General features: G+C 43.6%; 1 protein-coding gene across 3 annotated transcripts in view; it reads right to left on the reverse strand.

Annotated features, from left to right (window-relative positions):
- Positions 1-3,040: 3,040 nt before the first annotated feature.
- Positions 3,041-18,203, reverse strand: part of TRADD (TNFRSF1A associated via death domain) — a 29,699-nt gene continuing 14,536 nt past the window's right edge. For all 3 annotated transcript variants that reach the window (XM_083164147.1, XM_083164146.1, XM_083164148.1), the window contains exons 2-5: positions 14,725-14,863; positions 13,468-13,748; positions 11,570-11,774; positions 3,041-4,463 (exon numbers count right to left, since the gene is read on the reverse strand). In XM_083164147.1, coding sequence (XP_083020273.1) covers positions 4,165-4,463; positions 11,570-11,774; positions 13,468-13,748; positions 14,725-14,854 — 915 coding nt within the window. In that variant the 5' untranslated portion in view covers positions 14,855-14,863 and the 3' untranslated portion in view covers positions 3,041-4,164. The remainder of the gene's footprint in view (positions 4,464-11,569; positions 11,775-13,467; positions 13,749-14,724; positions 14,864-18,203) is intronic.

Consider the following 18,203-nt stretch of genomic DNA (forward strand, 5'->3'; position numbering starts at 1 on the left):
GGTGGCAGAGGATACTTAGCTTGTACAGCTTTATCAATTGGCTGCTCTGTCGGCTGAGCCGTGGGTTGCCCGTCGGCCAGTTGTATACCATGCAATGCAAAGCAGTAAAGCCAACATCGTCCAACAGCAATTTGTTATACAGTGATGGACGGCTCACTACAAAGTGCTCTATCTTGCAGGTGTACCATGAATTGCAGCATTGCTTCCAGCATTTGAGTCAGTGTAACATAGGGATTATAGAAAGGTTAGTGAAATCAGATTTTCCAGTATCTCAGAGTACTGCCGAAAAAACACAGAGAGTAACGAAAGGCTAAAACAAAGCCCTTTTTATTACAGATTGTGGTATAAAGTCTTACTAAGGAATCTTACTTAAAATACTTTTTTCATTTAACATTACAGCACATGGCTAGCCCAATTATAACATTTGTCTTTTTTGTCGTAGTAAAAGTCCTAGAACATAGAACATTTACCTAAACCAAGAAACTGGACGATCAGTAAGTGTGCGGAAAATGATCATTAGACTCTATTGTTTATATGTGCGTTGTTCTTTATAACGTGTTTGTGTGGAGCCCCCTGGAGGCGAGGTTCAATATGGACACAGATCTGCATTTCTATGACAAATAAATTGCAAAAGTTATTACATCTGATTTTACACAATAATCCAAAAAAAATCATAATTACAAATCTGATCTATCTTAATAACGTTTAAGGTTTACTCTGAGCCTAATTATAGTGATGTACATTCACATAATACAGAATGTGTTCAGTCCTCTTTGGTATGAATGGGTTTCTGCTAATGTGCATGGATTTGCAGAGCGTAACTGTACTGGCCAATAGGAAGAGAATGGTCCTTGCTAAGTACATAGTGCAACCACAGATTTTTGGGACTAGATTCATTATGCATATAAAAATAAGTGAAATAGGTGTGGAGAGGGTGTATATTAGGCATATCTCCCAATATTACCCTCTCCAGGAGGGACACATTGCTCTGCTCGTGCACTTCCCTCTTAATGTATGGTTACCATCACCTTTCTTCTCAATTAACCAGCTCACCACAGGTGATGGCAATCATACTTTAAGAGGGAAGTCCAGGAGCAGAGCATTGTGTCCCTCCTGGAGAAGGTCATGTTGGGAGGTATGTATTAGGACAGGGCTGGGCAACACCGGCCCTCCAGATGTTAATGAACTACACATCCCAGGATGCTTTGCATTAGTTTTGCTATGTGGCCATGCTGAAACTGATGCAAGGCATGCTGGGATGTGTAGTTCATCAACACCTGGAGGGCCGGTGTTGCCCAGCCCTGTATTAGAAGCTCTGTAGGATGGCGTTTTACCATTTTCCCGTGATCTTTTTTTCAAGCTCTCAAAATGCGCAAACAAACCAAACCTTCAAACTAGCGATGGTCTTGGACAAATATACCATCTATAATATATATACAGACGGAGCCCCTCTCAACTATTTTCCTTAGGTCGTAGCTCACCATGGCTCACCATGGCTATGCTATTGTTCTCAGCAGCAATACAATATATAGAACAATACAGTAGGGGATTAGCAGAGTAATCCTATGACTCACTTAATCCTATTGAAGGGCTAGATGAGGAGGGCTCCGTCTGTAGCGAACTATAGAAGTTTTACACAATTGATGGCCATCAATGCATTGGATCTGATTGGGAAGTTGAAAGGAGTGTTGGGTTATAAGAGACATTCTTCCATATCCCTACAAATTTAGACACACACATTTAGTACAAGCATCTCACACATAGGGGTAAATTAGATTGGAGTTCTGTTGCCCATAGCAACCAATTGGATTTTGAGTTTTATTTATTTAGCACCTTCTAGAAGATAATAGATAGGATCTGATGGTTGGTTGTTATGGGCAACATCCCATCTTCAATAGCACTCCCATATTAGTACATTTACCCCATAGAGAGAACGAGTACACCTTGCAATGTGCTCCGGGGAAACAAAACAAGGATATTGGAACACCAGGGCAACGCCACAGCAGCCTAGGGTGGACTTTGCAGTCCACTGAGATATGTATATTAGGTCCGGAGGAGGCAAGCAATTTATGGGTAAAAAATTAAACATACCGGCTATGCAGCCTATCAAATCACTTGAAACTATTAGCACCAGTCTCTCGATGATATTACGAAGTCCCAAAGAATTCTTCATCCGCTGAGTGTATGTTCATAGTGAGTTCTATTAGTTAAAAATTGCTTCATAATTTACGGATAACATGACGCACTGAGGTATGATGACCATGCACCATGTAAGGTAAGTGTGTTTGGCTACATAAGGCATATGCACGTTTCCCTGTACATATAAATTCCAACAATACACGTGTATAAATCGATCATGGGTATCACAGTGATCCATTATACACTGGCTAGATAGTCTCAGCGGCTGTACAGTGGCTAGATGTCTCTATGGCTGTGCACTAGATAGTCTCTATGGTTGTATACTGGCTAGATAGTCTCTATGGCTGTACACTGGCTAGATAGTCTCAGCGGCTGTACACTGGCTAGATAGTCTCAGCGGCTATACAGTGGCTAGATAGTCTCAGCGGCTATACAGTGGCTAGATAGTCTCAGCGGCTATACAGTGGCCAGATAGTCTCTATAGCTGTGCACTAGATAGTCTCTATGGCTGTGCACTAGATAGTCTCTATGGCTGTACACTGGCTAGATAGTCTCTATGGCTGTACACTGGCTAGATAGTCTCTATGGCTGCAGGGCCTGTGCTAGGCACCGGAGTGCCCCAGGCGAGTCGGGGTGGGAGCGCCCCGGTGCCGGGGGAGGGGGGGGGGTACCTGTCCTGCGGCGCTGTATATTTAAAGCTGGTGGCGGTGGCAGAGAGGGGTCCCTGCAGTCAATGAGCGCTATCCGCCGGGCTATGCAGAAGCGCTTCTGTTGTGAAAACACTGGCAGCACGGCGCACGCTGACTGGCTGAATCTCAGCCAATCAGCGTGCGGACAGTGTTTTCACAACAGAAGCGCTTCCGCATAGCCCGGCGGATAGTGCTCGTTATTTCTTATTGACTGCAGGGACCCCTCGCTGCCTCCACCGCCAGCTTTAAATACACAGCGCCGCAGGACAGGTACCCCCGCGGCACGGGGGTCAAAATGCCGCCCTCCAGTGGCCGGCGCCCTAGGCAAATGCCTAGATTTGCCTAGTGGTGGTGCCGGCCCTGTATGGCTGTACACTGGCTAGATAGTCTCAGCGGCTGTACACTGGCTAGATAGTCTCAGCGGCTATACAGTGGCTAGATAGTCTCTATGGCTGTGCACTAGATAGTCTCTATGGCTGTACACTGGCTAGATAGTCTCTATGGCTGTGCACTAGATAGTCAATATGGCTGTATACTGGCTAGATAGTCTCTATGGCTGTACACTGGCTAGATAGTCTCAGCGGCTGTACACTGGCTAGATAGTCTCAGCTTGATTACAGTACCAGGCACTTTTTCACTTCTCCTCCCTTATCACTGCTTCATACATCTACCCTGTGTTCTCCGGTAGGAGGCATCACTAGGGTGCTGCAGAGTAGGACTGCACCTGGAGGTCACCAAAATGCTGGCTCCTCCTCAATCACAGGGGGTTGGTGCAGACATTAATGTCCAGGGCAGCCCAGCATCAAGCCCCTGGAGTGATGTAAATGGGAATTTCTATGAGGCCATGACACTGTCTAATGCTTGTGTCAACCTAATGACCTGTCAACCTAGACCCATGTCGACCTTGACCCATGTCGACCTAATGGTGTCGACCCAATGTTTGTCGATCAGCATACTGTAGACCAAATGACCGTATCCCCAAATCAGGCCCTGGGTCTGTTGAACCTTTAATGAAGGAGGCCACTAAAGATTCTTAAAAGATCTATTAAATGATTGGACACATTAAAATTCACTTTCTTTCTTACCTATATCGAAAATCTCAATGAAGGGTGGTAAGGTGCTATAAGCCAAGAAGTCGTTTAGTTTTTTCTATGATCAGGTAAGACACTGGTTGGTGTAGGGGCCTGTGGTCACCTCTCCGCCTAATGATGTTCCTACCTGTAGAGGTGCTGTGAAGCACTATAAGCATCTTCAACATTGCTGTGTAAGAGATGGCAGATTAACGTAAACCCAAGGACAGATGACTGCAAAACTCCCATGATCCTTCCTGAGACACCTAGTTCAGTTCATTTTCAGCTAGAAGACTCTCGGCTATTCCATTCAGTCCATTATCTACCAGTGCTTCCACAAGTCTCTGTAACGTGGCTTTCTTCCCTTCGCAATCAATGAAAAGTCGTAGCATCTGGTAGGCCTGTTCGTACAAACCTTCATTACAGTAATCGTGAGACAGGTTTTCTATGGCGGGATCGCGCAGAGCCCGGCAGTTTATCTTCAGCGTCCTGCCCACTTTTTTCCATGACCTGCCAACCAAAGTGGCAAACCGCTGGTGATGTGCAGCAGTCAGAGGCCTGTCCACTGAAAGAAACATTCCCATTAGCAATATTCAAAGGGAGATAAAGGATACATTGAAAAAGAGAGAAAAGTAATTAGACCCTCTCTAAAGGTGCCCATACACGTTACAATTATTGTATACAATATTGTATACAATATCGCATCTCATAGCATATCGGTTTAGCGATGAGTACAAAAAGTATGTGCAGCACATACTTTTTGTACTAGATCTCATCTAATCTGATCTCATCGCCAAACCGATATGCTATGAGATGCAATATTGTATACAATAATTGTAACGTGTATGGCCACCTTTACACACGGGACGACACTGCTGAGCGATCTGAGCAATGTAGATTGCTCAGCACACAGCGACGTGTCAGTGGTGTGTGCTGAGCGATCTGTCATAGCCAGTGTTCTCCGGTGAGAACACTGGCCCTGACTGGTGATTAACTAGTTTTATCCAGCATGCTGGGTATTAATCGTCGGGCGATAGCGACGCAGGGGGCCGGACATCCAGAGCAATGAAGAGGCATTTTCTAAGCGATCTAGTGAAATCGCTTAGAAAATGCCCTGAAATCACACCGTCAGGGCCAGATTAGGGGGGGGCGGTGTCAGTATCCCTGGGCCCCCATCTCTCTAGGGGCCCCTTGTGGTTGGCATGTATTAAAAAAATTTTTTTTTAGCTAAGGGTTTTTTGCATGGGAGTGGGGTAGTGCTGCAGCTTCACCTATCTGCCAATGCGGCAATGATTAATGGTGCTGAGCATCGGGAGCCAAGGCACCCTGACTGCACAAGTGTGCAGTGCATTACTGGGAGTTGACTAAGTCCCATGAGACTTTGCACAAGAGGTCAGAGGCTGAGAGGCTTGTGCTGTGCTCTGCTTGATGAAGCTCATCATATGCTTCTCAGGTCCATGGAGGATAGCAGCAGCAGCGGCCTCGTCATGGGAGGGTTTTTAATTTTTTAATTAGAGGCAGTGCTGAGCCTGTAAGGCAGAGTAAGGTACAGAGAGACAAACACAGGCTTTTCATGTGGTATTTTATATATATTTTATACACTCATGCGTCTATTAGTTGCTGAGAGCAAAAAAATCTGAAGGAAGCTGAGCAGGATCTAGAAAAAAATCAATGTATAGAAATTATAGATCTTAAAGAGACAGAAGTATTTATAACTAGACACGTAGAAATACTCAAAAAAGTGTCAAAAATTTAAGATAAAGTCATAGAAACTAAGAAAAAGAGGGTTTCAGAGAGATAAAGAGGATTATGAGAGAGATGCAGTAAGAACTTGGCATAAAGAGAGAAATATATATAGGATGGAAAACCGGGAGACTGCGTACCTGGGAGCATCCTTCTCACCAAGTACCGTATAAAAGAAAATGTTCGGCTTTTAGACCTAGAAGAGATCAACCAGTTCACAAAAAGTATCTCAATACAAATGACAATGGCGCTTATAAAGGATAGGAATTTTGTACTCCCCTGTAAGTGTCCTTGTGGTCTCCTCTCCTCTCCTCTCATATGATTCTCCTAATCAGCAGGTTATATGAAAAACATAAGGGGACAATGCGCACAAATCCTCGTGCGATACTGAATTGTATTTTTAGATATACAAATATTTTCTGGGCATAAGGTATAGATATACAATCTACCGTTCTGGTGTTTCTTTTCATATTTGATGCGGAGGATCACCTCCTACACAAATTACTTACAAAGTATTAGTGTGAAATCAGCATATCTGGGGGGTCTTTTCTCCACTTCACTCCTCCAGTAAAGGTAAACTATAAAGGATAGTAACCCACAAAAAGCAAATGCTGTAGTAGGTTTTCAAATAGTTCCTGCAGCAGCAGATGCCAGAAGCAACATACTGAAACCCTCTTTTCAGCTTGTCTTATCACTTAAAGATTGAGCAGTCAGCTAGTTTACAATAAGGAAAAGCAAATATTATGCTAGCCACCAGGATTGAGGTTGCTCCACCACCCAGCCTCCTGCCAGCCGAGCTCCACCCTTTTAGAAACAGGTGTCTGAACACAACAGATTAATGTAATGCCAGCACTAGGCATGGAATGGGTTAAACATCCCAGGCTGTGTGTGTGACCATTAGGGAGCATGTGACTCGGGGATCCAAAAGGTGCTTGGGAATGGCAGAGCTAGCTGAATATGGGGTCAGGAAAGGGAGGAGTCTTCCTCTCTTTCCTGCTGAGATTTTCCCGCCCTCCCTTCCCTGTGATAATCGGTTTTAAATGGGGTTTTTTTTCGGGATGTTTTAATCGCGTTGGCTGATAGGTGGGAAAGAACGGCAGGTTAATAGTTTATTAGCCTTCATTACCCGTTTATGCAACGTATATAGATGGTTTTCGGTGCGCTCGCCTATTCATTGACTTAGGCCTTTCGCTCGATCTCCCGCTCGGGGGCAGCGAGACCACCTGGCTGGGTGGTAGTCAATGTAGTAGGTCGAGTGGATACCGCTTGGTAGGGTAGTTTGATTACGTATGCTGAGTTTGGGGGTGGAGTTTAGTTTAGTAGCCGTTCTTTCTTGGCCACCATTTATTTAAATTAGTTTAATCAAATCAAAAACTAGCTTAAATATTCAAATAATAAATCAGCTAACAATTTCTGCCAAACCTATGTCTCCGAGTCTTTATTTCAGGTTTAATGTTAAGATAAGTTAAGTTAAGGTTTAACATGCTAGAGGTACACACACATGAGGTGCTAGGATGTTTAACACTGCCTTAATCCTGGTGGCTAGCATAATATTTGCTTTTTCCTTATTGTAAACTAGCTGACTGCTTCATCTTTAAGTGATAAGACAAGCTGAAAAGAGGGTTTCAGTATGTTGCTTCTGGCATCTTCTGCGGGTGTGGTATGGGACTCCGACAGTCGGGATCCCGACAGTCATTATCCTGACTGGCCAGAGTCAGACAGCATGGTGAGTGCAAAAAAGCCCCTTGCGGGCTCGCTGCGCTCGCCACGCGAGCCACCTATTCTATTCTCCCTCTATGGGGGTCGTGGACCCCCACGAGGGAAAATAGCAGGTGGCCGTCGGGCACCCGGCTGTCGGTGTTTTGACAGTCGGGATCCCGACGTCGGGTAAATGATTGTTGGGATCCCGACTGTCGGGAACCCATCCGGCACCCTCTTCTGCTGCAGGAACTATTTGAAAACCTACTACAGCATTTTCTTTTTGTGGGTTACTATCCTTTATAGTTTACCTTCACTGGAGGAGTGAAGTGGAGAAAAGACCCCCCAGATATGCTGATTTCACACTAATACTTTGTAAGTAATTTGTGTAGGAGGTGATCCTCCGCATCAAATATTAAAAGAAACACCAGAACGGTGGATTGTATATCTATACCTTATGCCCAGAAAATATTTGTATATCTACAATTCAGTATCGCACGAGGATTTGTGCGCATTGTCCCCTTATGGTTTTCATATAACCTGCTGATTAGGAGAATCATATGAGAGGAGAGGAGACCACAAGGACACTTACAGGGGAGTACAAAATTCCTATTCTTTATAAGCGCCATTGTCATTTGTATTGAGATACTTTTTGCGAACCGGTTGATCTTCGAAGGTGTGGAGGTACCTCTTAATCTCTTCAAGACATCGGCTGCATATTACAGCGCAGACAGACATATATCCTATATTTCTCTTTCTAGAAGAGATCAAAACAGGGACTGGCAATACCCTGGAAAAACTTGGAGGTCAGAGGGTGGACAAACAAATGAACAACGTGCTTTTTTAGGGGAATGACCACCAGAATCCCAATCACGCATCCCACAGTTGAGGGGGGAAGAACAACAAGGTACCACAGAAGGGAGAAAGTGAAGGTTCCTAGAAAGAGAGGAAAAAGAGCTTCCAAAAATAGAACCAGAATGAGACACCCCTACCAGTAGATCTAGGTCGACGGATATTGAAATCTGTCAAAAAAAAAATAATTTTAACGGTAGTTGAGAAACAAGTTCTTCAAAAGGGACTGTCATAAGCTCCTTCAAAGGAGGCAGAAACGTTTAATCTGCAAATTGATCTAAATCTCTATGTGAGAAAATTAATATTAAAGCGGCACTTCCTTCGGAAATCCGATGCCGTTATAAAAAAATTGGGATACAAATTCCTCAGGTTTAAAGTGCAAACCGACTTTTTTTCCTTTGGAATAAAAGGGTCCCTATTTGGAGATGTTCTCTCAATTAGTAAAAACTGATATATAAAAGCTAGAAAATCCAAACAAATCAAGAAAAATCTAATTACAGTAGAATTTAATGCTCTAAAAGGACTAGCAGAAGATACAATCATCGTAATTAAAATTCAGATAAAGGGGGGTGGGGATTGTGCTTTTAGAGAGAGATTTTTATGTAAATGAGGTGTATCACCTCTTGGGAGATGAAACATCATATGTGAAAATTTCAAAAGATCCAACAGATCAATATATCAATATATACTAGACCTTCAAGTCTTATTAACCGAAGGACTAAACAATGAAAAAAAGTATAAATTTAGAGGAATACAATTATCTTCTTTCAAAAATCCATAAAAGTGTAACCCAACCACCTGGGCGACCAATAATTAGTGGAATAGGCTCCCTAACATCAAGGATGTCTGAATTTGTTGACAGTTTTATAAAAAAAAAAATATGTGCCAATGTTGGAAACAGACATACAAGATTCAACACACATGTTACATGTACTCCACAATCTGAATTGATAACCTGAATACAAATGTTGTACAGTAGATGTACAGTCACTGTACACCGCCATACCCCATGAAAAAGGGATTAATGTAATCTGTGAAAGACGAGGTGAAGACCCAGAAATAGAGACTAACTTTATTTGTGATTGTTTAAAATACAATTACTTTATTTTTTGGGGAAGAATTCTTCCACCAGTGCTATGGAACGGCACTGAAGCCTGCACGGACCTTACGTCTATTTTTCCTGGCGTATTTGGCCGGCAATTATCGTCAGTTTGCTGATAATTAGCAGCCGTATTTTAATACGGCCACTTAGTAAATTAGGAATTACCATTCTTTTGAATGGTGATTCCTATTCGTATTCTATCGATGGTATATTAATTTGTATTTGTAAATACAAATACGAATGTGCCATTAATACGAATAGGCATATTTTCGGGATAGTAAATCCCAAAAATATGAATGTGTAAAAAAATAGGTGTATTTCTGTATACGAATACACCTATGTTTTACGATTTTGGCTTAGTAAATTTCCCCCTAAATCTCTTGTATCAAAAAGAGGAGGGGACAGAGAAAAAAGCTAACAAAAAGAGAAACCTTCTGGATAATTACATTAAATATACTAATTCCAAAAGGGCTCAATGAAAACTACGAGATCACACCCTTTATTCAAGATTCCTAACAAGAAAATAAAATAAACATAAAAAACAAAAAACCCTCAAAGAAACAAACAATGATTATGATAATAATAATAATGGGTACTTGTTTCCTAGAAGGGCGCCCATCGCGGGCATCGCATGTACATCGCATGCCATTATAATGGCATGCTATGCGACCGATGCGATGGCTGCGATTTTACATAGAAATGCATGGTAAAATGTAAATCGCGTCGGTCGCATCGCATGCGGCCAAAAAAATCGCATGCGATGCGACCAACGCGATTACCAATTTTACATAGGGAACAATGTTAAATGGCCCAATTGACCCGATTTTACATAGGGAACAATGTTAAATGGCCCACAGACCCCAAATAGCCACCCTGAAGTGTAAAATGGCCCCCCCAATAGTTAACGCCACCCCACGATCAACGTCAGCCCGAAGCATGGCGGTACGCGTCCTCCGACCTTTTCATACCCCCACTATCCACGTCGGCGTGGAGTTGAGAATAGAAAGTGGGGCGAGAGCAGCGAGCCACCGAGCCCGAAGCGTGGCAAGGGGACGCGGAATACAAGCCCGAAGCGAGGGGACACGGAATACATGTTAAGTAATCAATGTCCCCTCGCGGGGCTCGCTGTGCTCGCCACGCTTCGGGAGCGTGTTCCGCGTCCCCTCGCGGGGCTCGCCAGGCTTCGGGCTCGGTGGCTCGCTGCGCTCGCCACACTTTCTATTCTCAACTCCACGCCGATGTGGATAGTGGGGGTATGAATAGGTCGGAGGACGCGTACCACCGCCCCTTGCGGGCTCGCTGCGCTCGCCACGCTTCGGGTTGACGTTGATCGTGGGGTGGCGTTAACAATTGGGGGGGCCATTTCACACTTCAGGGTGGGTATTTGGGGTCTGTGGGCCATTTAACATTGTTCCCTATGTGAAATCGGGTCAATTGGGCCATTTAACATTGTTCCCTATGTAAAATCGCGGTAATCACGTCGGTCGCATCGCATGCGATTTTTTGGCCGCATGCGATGCGACCGACGCGATTTTTTTTCCTTGCGATGCCTAAGATCAAAATCGTGGGCGCCCTTCTAGGAAACAAGTACCTAATAATGTTCAAAAATAAAAACAATCTCTCAAATGTTTTCCAAAAAATATTTCGAAAAAACTTATTAGAACTCAGGTACGTATAATATTATGAAAACAAAAACTGGGATTATTTTGCTTATTATGTTTAACTATGTGTAAAGCATATCTGTCTTTTGGACCTATAGAAATATAAAAAACAATTTTTGGCGTTTTTCACATTTTTTTTATGGCATCACGGAACACATTCAGGAGACACATGACACCACTGCTTACCATATATGAGAATCTCATTTTTATTGGAAATGCATTCTTCAAGCTATTTGACATGGCACTTGTGTACGGGTGTGGTATGGCGGTCCGACAAACGGGATATCGCCGGTCAACATCCCGACATCGGAATCCCGCCCGCCGGTGCTCCGACAGGGAGGCAAGCGCAAAGAAGCCCCTTGCAGGCTCGGTGGCTCACTTCACTCGCCACAAGTTCTATTCTCCCTCTACGAGGTTTGCGGACCCCCACAAGGGAGAATAGCCCCTGTTAGTCTGGATCCCGACTGTCGGGCATTTAAACAGTTGGGATTCTGACCGTTCTGAGTACTGACTGCCGGAATCCTGACTTTCAAGCAGTCACCCCTTGTGTACAACTACAAAAATCTTCTCTACTCCACGTTAGAGGACATTTCCATAACCAAGGAGAGAACTCACCATACTCTTGTCCATTAAATTGGAAAGGGATTCCTTCAGTTGATGTAGAGCACAGAGTGTGGGGAGGGGAACCTTGGCTGGATGGAACCACTGGGGAGCCCTGGTTGGAAGCAGAGATGCTGTTCTGTGGAGTGACGGAACTCAGCGATAACTGCATTAAATTCCTGTCCAGTTCCGCAAGTTCATCATCTTTCTGATAACTGGGCTGAGCATAAAGAGATGGAGAACGTCAGGGACAAGTGAATTTGGAGAAGTTACCCACAGTGTTGCAGTAGCTGTGTATCACCATTACAGGGTTTCCACGCTGTTCTAATGGCAAATCCCCAGCATCACTCCCTATGTGAATTAATTTCATACCCTACCGTCCATTAGGGCCAGGAGGGAGAATGTGTCGACCTATTTGTGTCGACCCTGTCGACTTTAGTCATGTCTATCTAGTTCATGTGTCGACCGAATGTAGGTTGATCTTCATAGTGTCAACCCTATGATCCATACCCTATCTAGCACAGCCTGGAAAATGCCAGTTAAGGGGCCCATACATCAGGAGTGTATCAGGCCAATTCCCTGTTCTACGGATGCCTGTGCCGGGGCATTCGCAAAATCCAATATGTTGGAAATCCTCGATTTGCAGATTCCGACACACATAGCCCGACGCTTGGAGATGATGTCATCTGGAAGCGCCACCTCCGTCTACACTGCAAATGGAAAACTGTTGAAGATATCCCTCACACAATGGCCACCGCCTCAGAGGAGACGGATGTGAAGCATGCTATAGGGTGGAGGCCATTTTGGGAAGGACTTTACTAGGGTCAGAAACTAACAGAATTCTCTGGAAGGGTACTTGTGTGTTATCACGGCGCCCACTACGCTATTTGCATAGAGGGCTATTCACGGTAGTGAAATCGCATCGAATGCCATACAGTATGGCATGCGATGCGATTTCACTACCGTGAATAGCCCTAAGCCCTATGTAATGTATTCACTGCTCTGTCGATAAAAATCACATCGCATGCCATTATTGTATGGCATGCGTTGCGATGGTGTGTGATAAAAAAATCTCATTCCATCTCATCGCATGCCATTATGGCATGCGATGCGATGAGATATCGGTTTTGATGGAACCTACAATAATGCCATTTAATGGTAAAATGACATATAATGTCATTTATTTGGGCCCCCCCCCTCCCCCCACTATCCATGTCATCCTGAAGCGTGGCGAGCGCAAAAATTGACGCTACGCCACTGGACAGTACCCATTATTGCTGGCTATGTATCAGATCGGATGTGGTGGAGTTTAAAAGGCATTTTTTTTGTTTTGTTGGACAGATTTGGTTCTTAAAATATTCACATGTATGGCCCATTTGTCCTCTTTACACAGCACACAGCAGTGCAGGGGCTGGTACAACACTGGTAGGGGGCTTATTTGTATGTATATGATGAAAATGCCATCAAAATAAAAATGCATTGACAAGTCTATACGCTGAGACGTGCCCTCCTGCAATATTGTGGGGGTGCCTTCACCATGTGAATGTGACATGATACAAAAAACAGGCTGTGGCACTCCATAAGAAAATTCAATGGTGATGTTTAGTAGACTGCATGGGTGAAATTCACTAAGATGTGAAATACACTTCACAGGTCATGTAGCTATGGGCAACCAATCAGAAGCTACTTCTTATTTATTTACCACCCTCTGGAAGATAGTAGACAGGATGTGATTGGTTGCCCATAGCAATATGACCCGTGAAGTGTATTTTACATCTTAGTTAATTCCACCCCATGCGTCATAACATGACGCGTTTCTCCACCACCCATCATCATCTAGGGGTCGTGTCCGGCACTCACTACCACAGACGCAATAAATAGCTGATTGAAAATATATACAGACTGCGAATTACCTTCAATGAGAAAATATACTGCAGACATTGGTCCTCCTTCTCCAGAATAGTGTCAAGCTTCTCGCCGTCAACTTTGAGTTCCAAATGGACTAGCAGAGACTCTATGTTTAGGCAATGACTGAGTTGGTTTTGTAAGTGTTGGTGTAGCCTCCGCTCTTGGTAATCCTGAAGAAAACGCTTACAGGTCTCTTGATCACTGAACTTCAGGTGAAGAATCAGTTCACGGTCACCTTTATTAACCTTTAGGATCTCAAGAGAATTTGGAGAAACCCTGGAAACATCTGTGAACCAGAGACATAAGGAATGGTCACGCTAAATATTCCATCCCTGGGATGTGCTCAGTTAGCTTCCAGGAGTCGATGCATGGGTGGTCAGCCATACTACACTGTACAACAGGCACTTCTGGGGGAAATCCTCTGCCCGGGCACCACACGATGTGTAGTACATAGGTTACACATTGCCCATTTTCAGATTTTGTTAATTCAGTGTTGGTTCCACTTTAACATTTGGAATGTCACAGCAAATCTGTCACATCCATATGAATACATAGGGCCTTATTCTAGTTCACTCTTTCTGACAAAATCCTTCCTAGATGGACAAAACCATGTGCACTGCAGGTGGGGCAGATGTAACTTGTGCAGAGAGAATTAGATTTGGGTGGGGTTTTACTTCAAAGTGAGATCTATGTTGCAGTGTCAAAATAAAGCAGCCAGTATTTACCCTGCACAGAAACAAAATAACTCACCCAAATCTATTTATCTCTGCACATTTTACATCTGCCCCCCTGCAGTGCACGTGGTTTTGTCCATCTAAGAAGGATTTTGTCAGAAAGAGTGAACTAGAATAAGGCCCATAGGGTAGCAGGGACAGCATATTTCCACACGAGGGTAATGTGGAAGATCCAGTCCAGGTCTTAGAGCAGGAAAATTAGATCCAGTCCAAGTTTCCTTAACTGATGTGATCAAGGTTTGGCTGATTAGCAGCACCTGTGACTCCCTGTTCTATGTGTGTCCAGGGCAGGAGGTCATTGCTTCTAATGCTGAAAAGCAGCCGGGTGATGGGCCGGTAATGTAATATTATGTTTGGGGCTTTGTAGTGTACCCTGACTGTGAAATCTGTGGAAAACCCTGCAATGCTGTAACCTTGTTTGCCAAGCTGTTAACCTGGTATGCTGCTCACCTGCTACAAAATAAAGTCAGACTTCATCTATATCCAGTGTATGCGATTGCTTGTCACAATAAAAAAAATCTACTATACCTGTCAATGCTTTGCTAAGTGCAGCGTACACCGTCGGTCTACAATTGTCATATTGAGCAGGGAGAGAGGTAGAATCTGATTTGATATAGAGGTAAACACTTCCAATCCAATCAGTAGGACTGGATGTCATCTTTAAGGCCTGAAAGACACAAAAAAGGGAACAAGGCGCAGCAATTATCCTCCATGCACAGTAAAAGAATCTTGTAAAACAGATTGATAATCATATGAAAAGCGCTTTGTAACTATTGAATTACATTGGGACTGATGCACTAGGCAAGCTTGCAGAGTCAGGATGGCACATACAACACAGCATTGGTTCCAGCGCCACAGCAGCACATTATTCCCACGACCCTGTAATTGAATAAACATGACCCAACTGGTATTGATAGCCCTGACCCAATCACAAAAACAGAAGTAGCTAATTGGATACACCCCGATGGTCCACCTGTGTGAGCCTGCAGACTCCTATAATATCAGTAGTACCCCCCCTTCCCCCCGCGCATGCATCACGGCGGGGCCGCAATCCCATCTGCCCTGCCCGCAGCCGCTTCTCGCCATAGGTTTTTATGGGGGATGTGATGCTGCCCGATGTATCAATATTGGGCATCGTCGCATCCGGTCCTAAATATACCGCCATTTTGAGATGGCGGTAGGTTATTGCAGCCTATGGCTACAGACCGCACTACCGGCGGCACAGTGGGGTCAGCGCTTACCACACATTTGCAGAGACCCGGCACCTGTCTGCAGGAACATACATAAGGACATTATGATTGCATATTACAATGCGATTGTGGCCCAGATCGCATTGTATATTTTATCCTTCTTAAATGGGCCCAGTCTCTTTCATTAGAGACTGTGTGTGTATCTTAGAAAACTAGCTAGGAGCACCCTAGGTCAGTGATGGCTAACCTTGACACTACACATCCCAGCATGCCCTGCATCAGTTTTAGCATCGCCAAATAGTAAAACTCTAGCAGGGCATGTTGGGATGTGTAGTTCAACAACAGCTGGCATGTCAAGGTTAGTCATCACTGGCCTAGGGGACCTGGAGATCATGGCCAATGGCATGACCAACGGGACAAGATAGTGCACATGTGCCATATAATTCATGGCCACATTCTGCATCATGACATCGTCTGTCAGTTTCGTCTGATTGGTCATCACAGCTGACTGGAGGACCCTGATGTTGGCAGGTCACAATGTACACCAGGGTTTACACTGTACACACTACCCAATGTGCACTATATGTGGGTCTGAGTTACCAGATTGGACAACATATCGCCAGGTGTGTACCCAGCATTATACTATATATATATAAGACATTTTTGCTTTCATTAGTATAAAATAAATATTACGGACGGTTAGTATACCAACACAAAAAACAAAAGTGTAGAAAAGTCCCAAGGCGCTATCCGTCCTTGCAGCCACCGACCCAAATGGAGGAGCACTCGGAACTCCTCACTGGCAGATGCTTTGGAACGAAGAAAGGTCTCGATGGCGCTGAACAAATATGTCTCTCGAAAAGTGTGTTGCTCGTGATTAAGGGCAAATAAGTATATGAAAAAAACGTATTAGAATTTTCAAAGATTTGGTTAAACGAAGGTGTTCACAAAAAACACTTAGTGGGGGGGGATTCGTACCCAAACTCACTGGTTAAATGTGTGGTAAAGGTGTATAAAGGTATCTTTTTAGGGGGTCCCCCCGTGCAGATAGAATTAATAGGAATACCAAGAAGGTTGAACAATGTCCTAAATGGCGTACCGTACTCACTGTATATACAGGAGTTTGACGCCTATAAAGGTTTCTTTTGTTGACACTTGGTACGAAAAAATGGTCAAATATCACAAATCGGTGCCTACCGTACTCACTATGCAGGTAGGTTGGATAAGCATATAGCGGTTTCTTTAAACGGAGAACGGCCTCTCAATTTCTTATCAGCCCCTTCCCCAGGGGTATGCAGTATATACAAAGAGAGGAGGACCGGTCTCAGTAAATGGATTTATTACTGGTACAACTGATATGTGGCCAATAGCCATAAACAGATAGTCCAATAAACACAGTAAAAACAAAGATTAAAACACTCACTTCTCTGCCAACATGTTTCGGCTGTCACAGCAGCCTTTTTCAAGGTAGAGAGTGAGTGAACAGACAGTGATTAAATAGCATGTGGAGAAAACACTTCCGGGTTAAAATGATTATATATAAAAATGTCAAAAAGGATCTACTAAAGTGCATAAATATCCTCTAGTGATGCCGCTCTAGTGGCGGATAGGCTGGGGAAACTTACTTTGACAAGTTCGCTGTTTAATAGCTCATTGTACGCCAGGTTTTAGCGCTGTGGAACGCACAATCGCGTACTACTTCTGCGATGTGGAACGCAAGGCCGGAAGTATCGTTACTTCCGGCCGGGTCAGTGTCCCATATCATCTCCGGTCTGCCGGAAGATAGATGTACTACTATCTCCCGCGATGTAGAACGAGGATGTATCCATCCCAGCCGGGTGATCTCAGTGAATGCACCGTAACGCGCTTCCGGTCTGTGGAACGCACGGCCGGAAGTGAGGTGACGCCATGGTACACCAATAATGAATCCTGTTTTTATATATATAGCGCACCATAAAGTGACAATAATTATACATAATGCGGCTGGATGGGCATATATTACTAATGTAAACATTTATATATTAAAAATGGGTAAATATTATTGCCGCAAAAGTATACCCTTTATGCTGTGTTTTCTCCATTCACATAATAAATACATATGTAATTACAAGTACAAAAAGTATACAAAAAATATTCTATAAAAGTACAAAAAAATACAAAAATACAGAAATTACAGTAATTTTAGTATAAAATGGTTTTAAAATGGTATAAAATATTTACAGAAACCACTTTAATTTAAAATCGTGGTTCAAGCCATCAGGGGATAGAGTTGACAGATTAAAGATCCATCGCATCTCTGTTTGTGCGAGGCAAACATCTCTATTATTATACCTCCAGTTGGTTTTAACCATCTCCAACCCCCAAAAGCCTGTAATCGACTTAGTGGAGCTATTGTGTATTTCCAAAAAATGTTGTGAAAACGGATGTTCTTTAAAACCTCTTTTAATATTGCGAACGTGTTCGGCAAGGCGGACTTTAAGACTCCTTTTAGTCTTGCCGATATATAGTTTCTCACATGAACATCTGATGGCGTAGACCACGTAATTTGAATTACACGTAATGAATTGTTTAGGTTTAACAAGAGAATGATTTAATTCAATCGCTGTAAACTTTCTAGTGGATGAGGGGCAGGATTTGCACATAGCACAGTCACCACAGCGGTGAAAACCGTTATTACGTGTAGAAATTATATTCTGTTCAATAAATGCGCTTTTAACCAGTTTCCCTGAGACTTGCAGCTCGTCTATAGACAAATTTAGGTTTATTTGGCAAGATATCAACTAAAACTGGATCCTCTAGTAGGAGTTTCCAGTTTTG

This window comes from Crinia signifera, chromosome 11 (genome assembly GCF_055691185.1).
Source record: "Crinia signifera chromosome 11, ASM5569118v1, whole genome shotgun sequence".
Taxonomy (NCBI): Eukaryota; Metazoa; Chordata; class Amphibia; order Anura; family Myobatrachidae; genus Crinia; species Crinia signifera.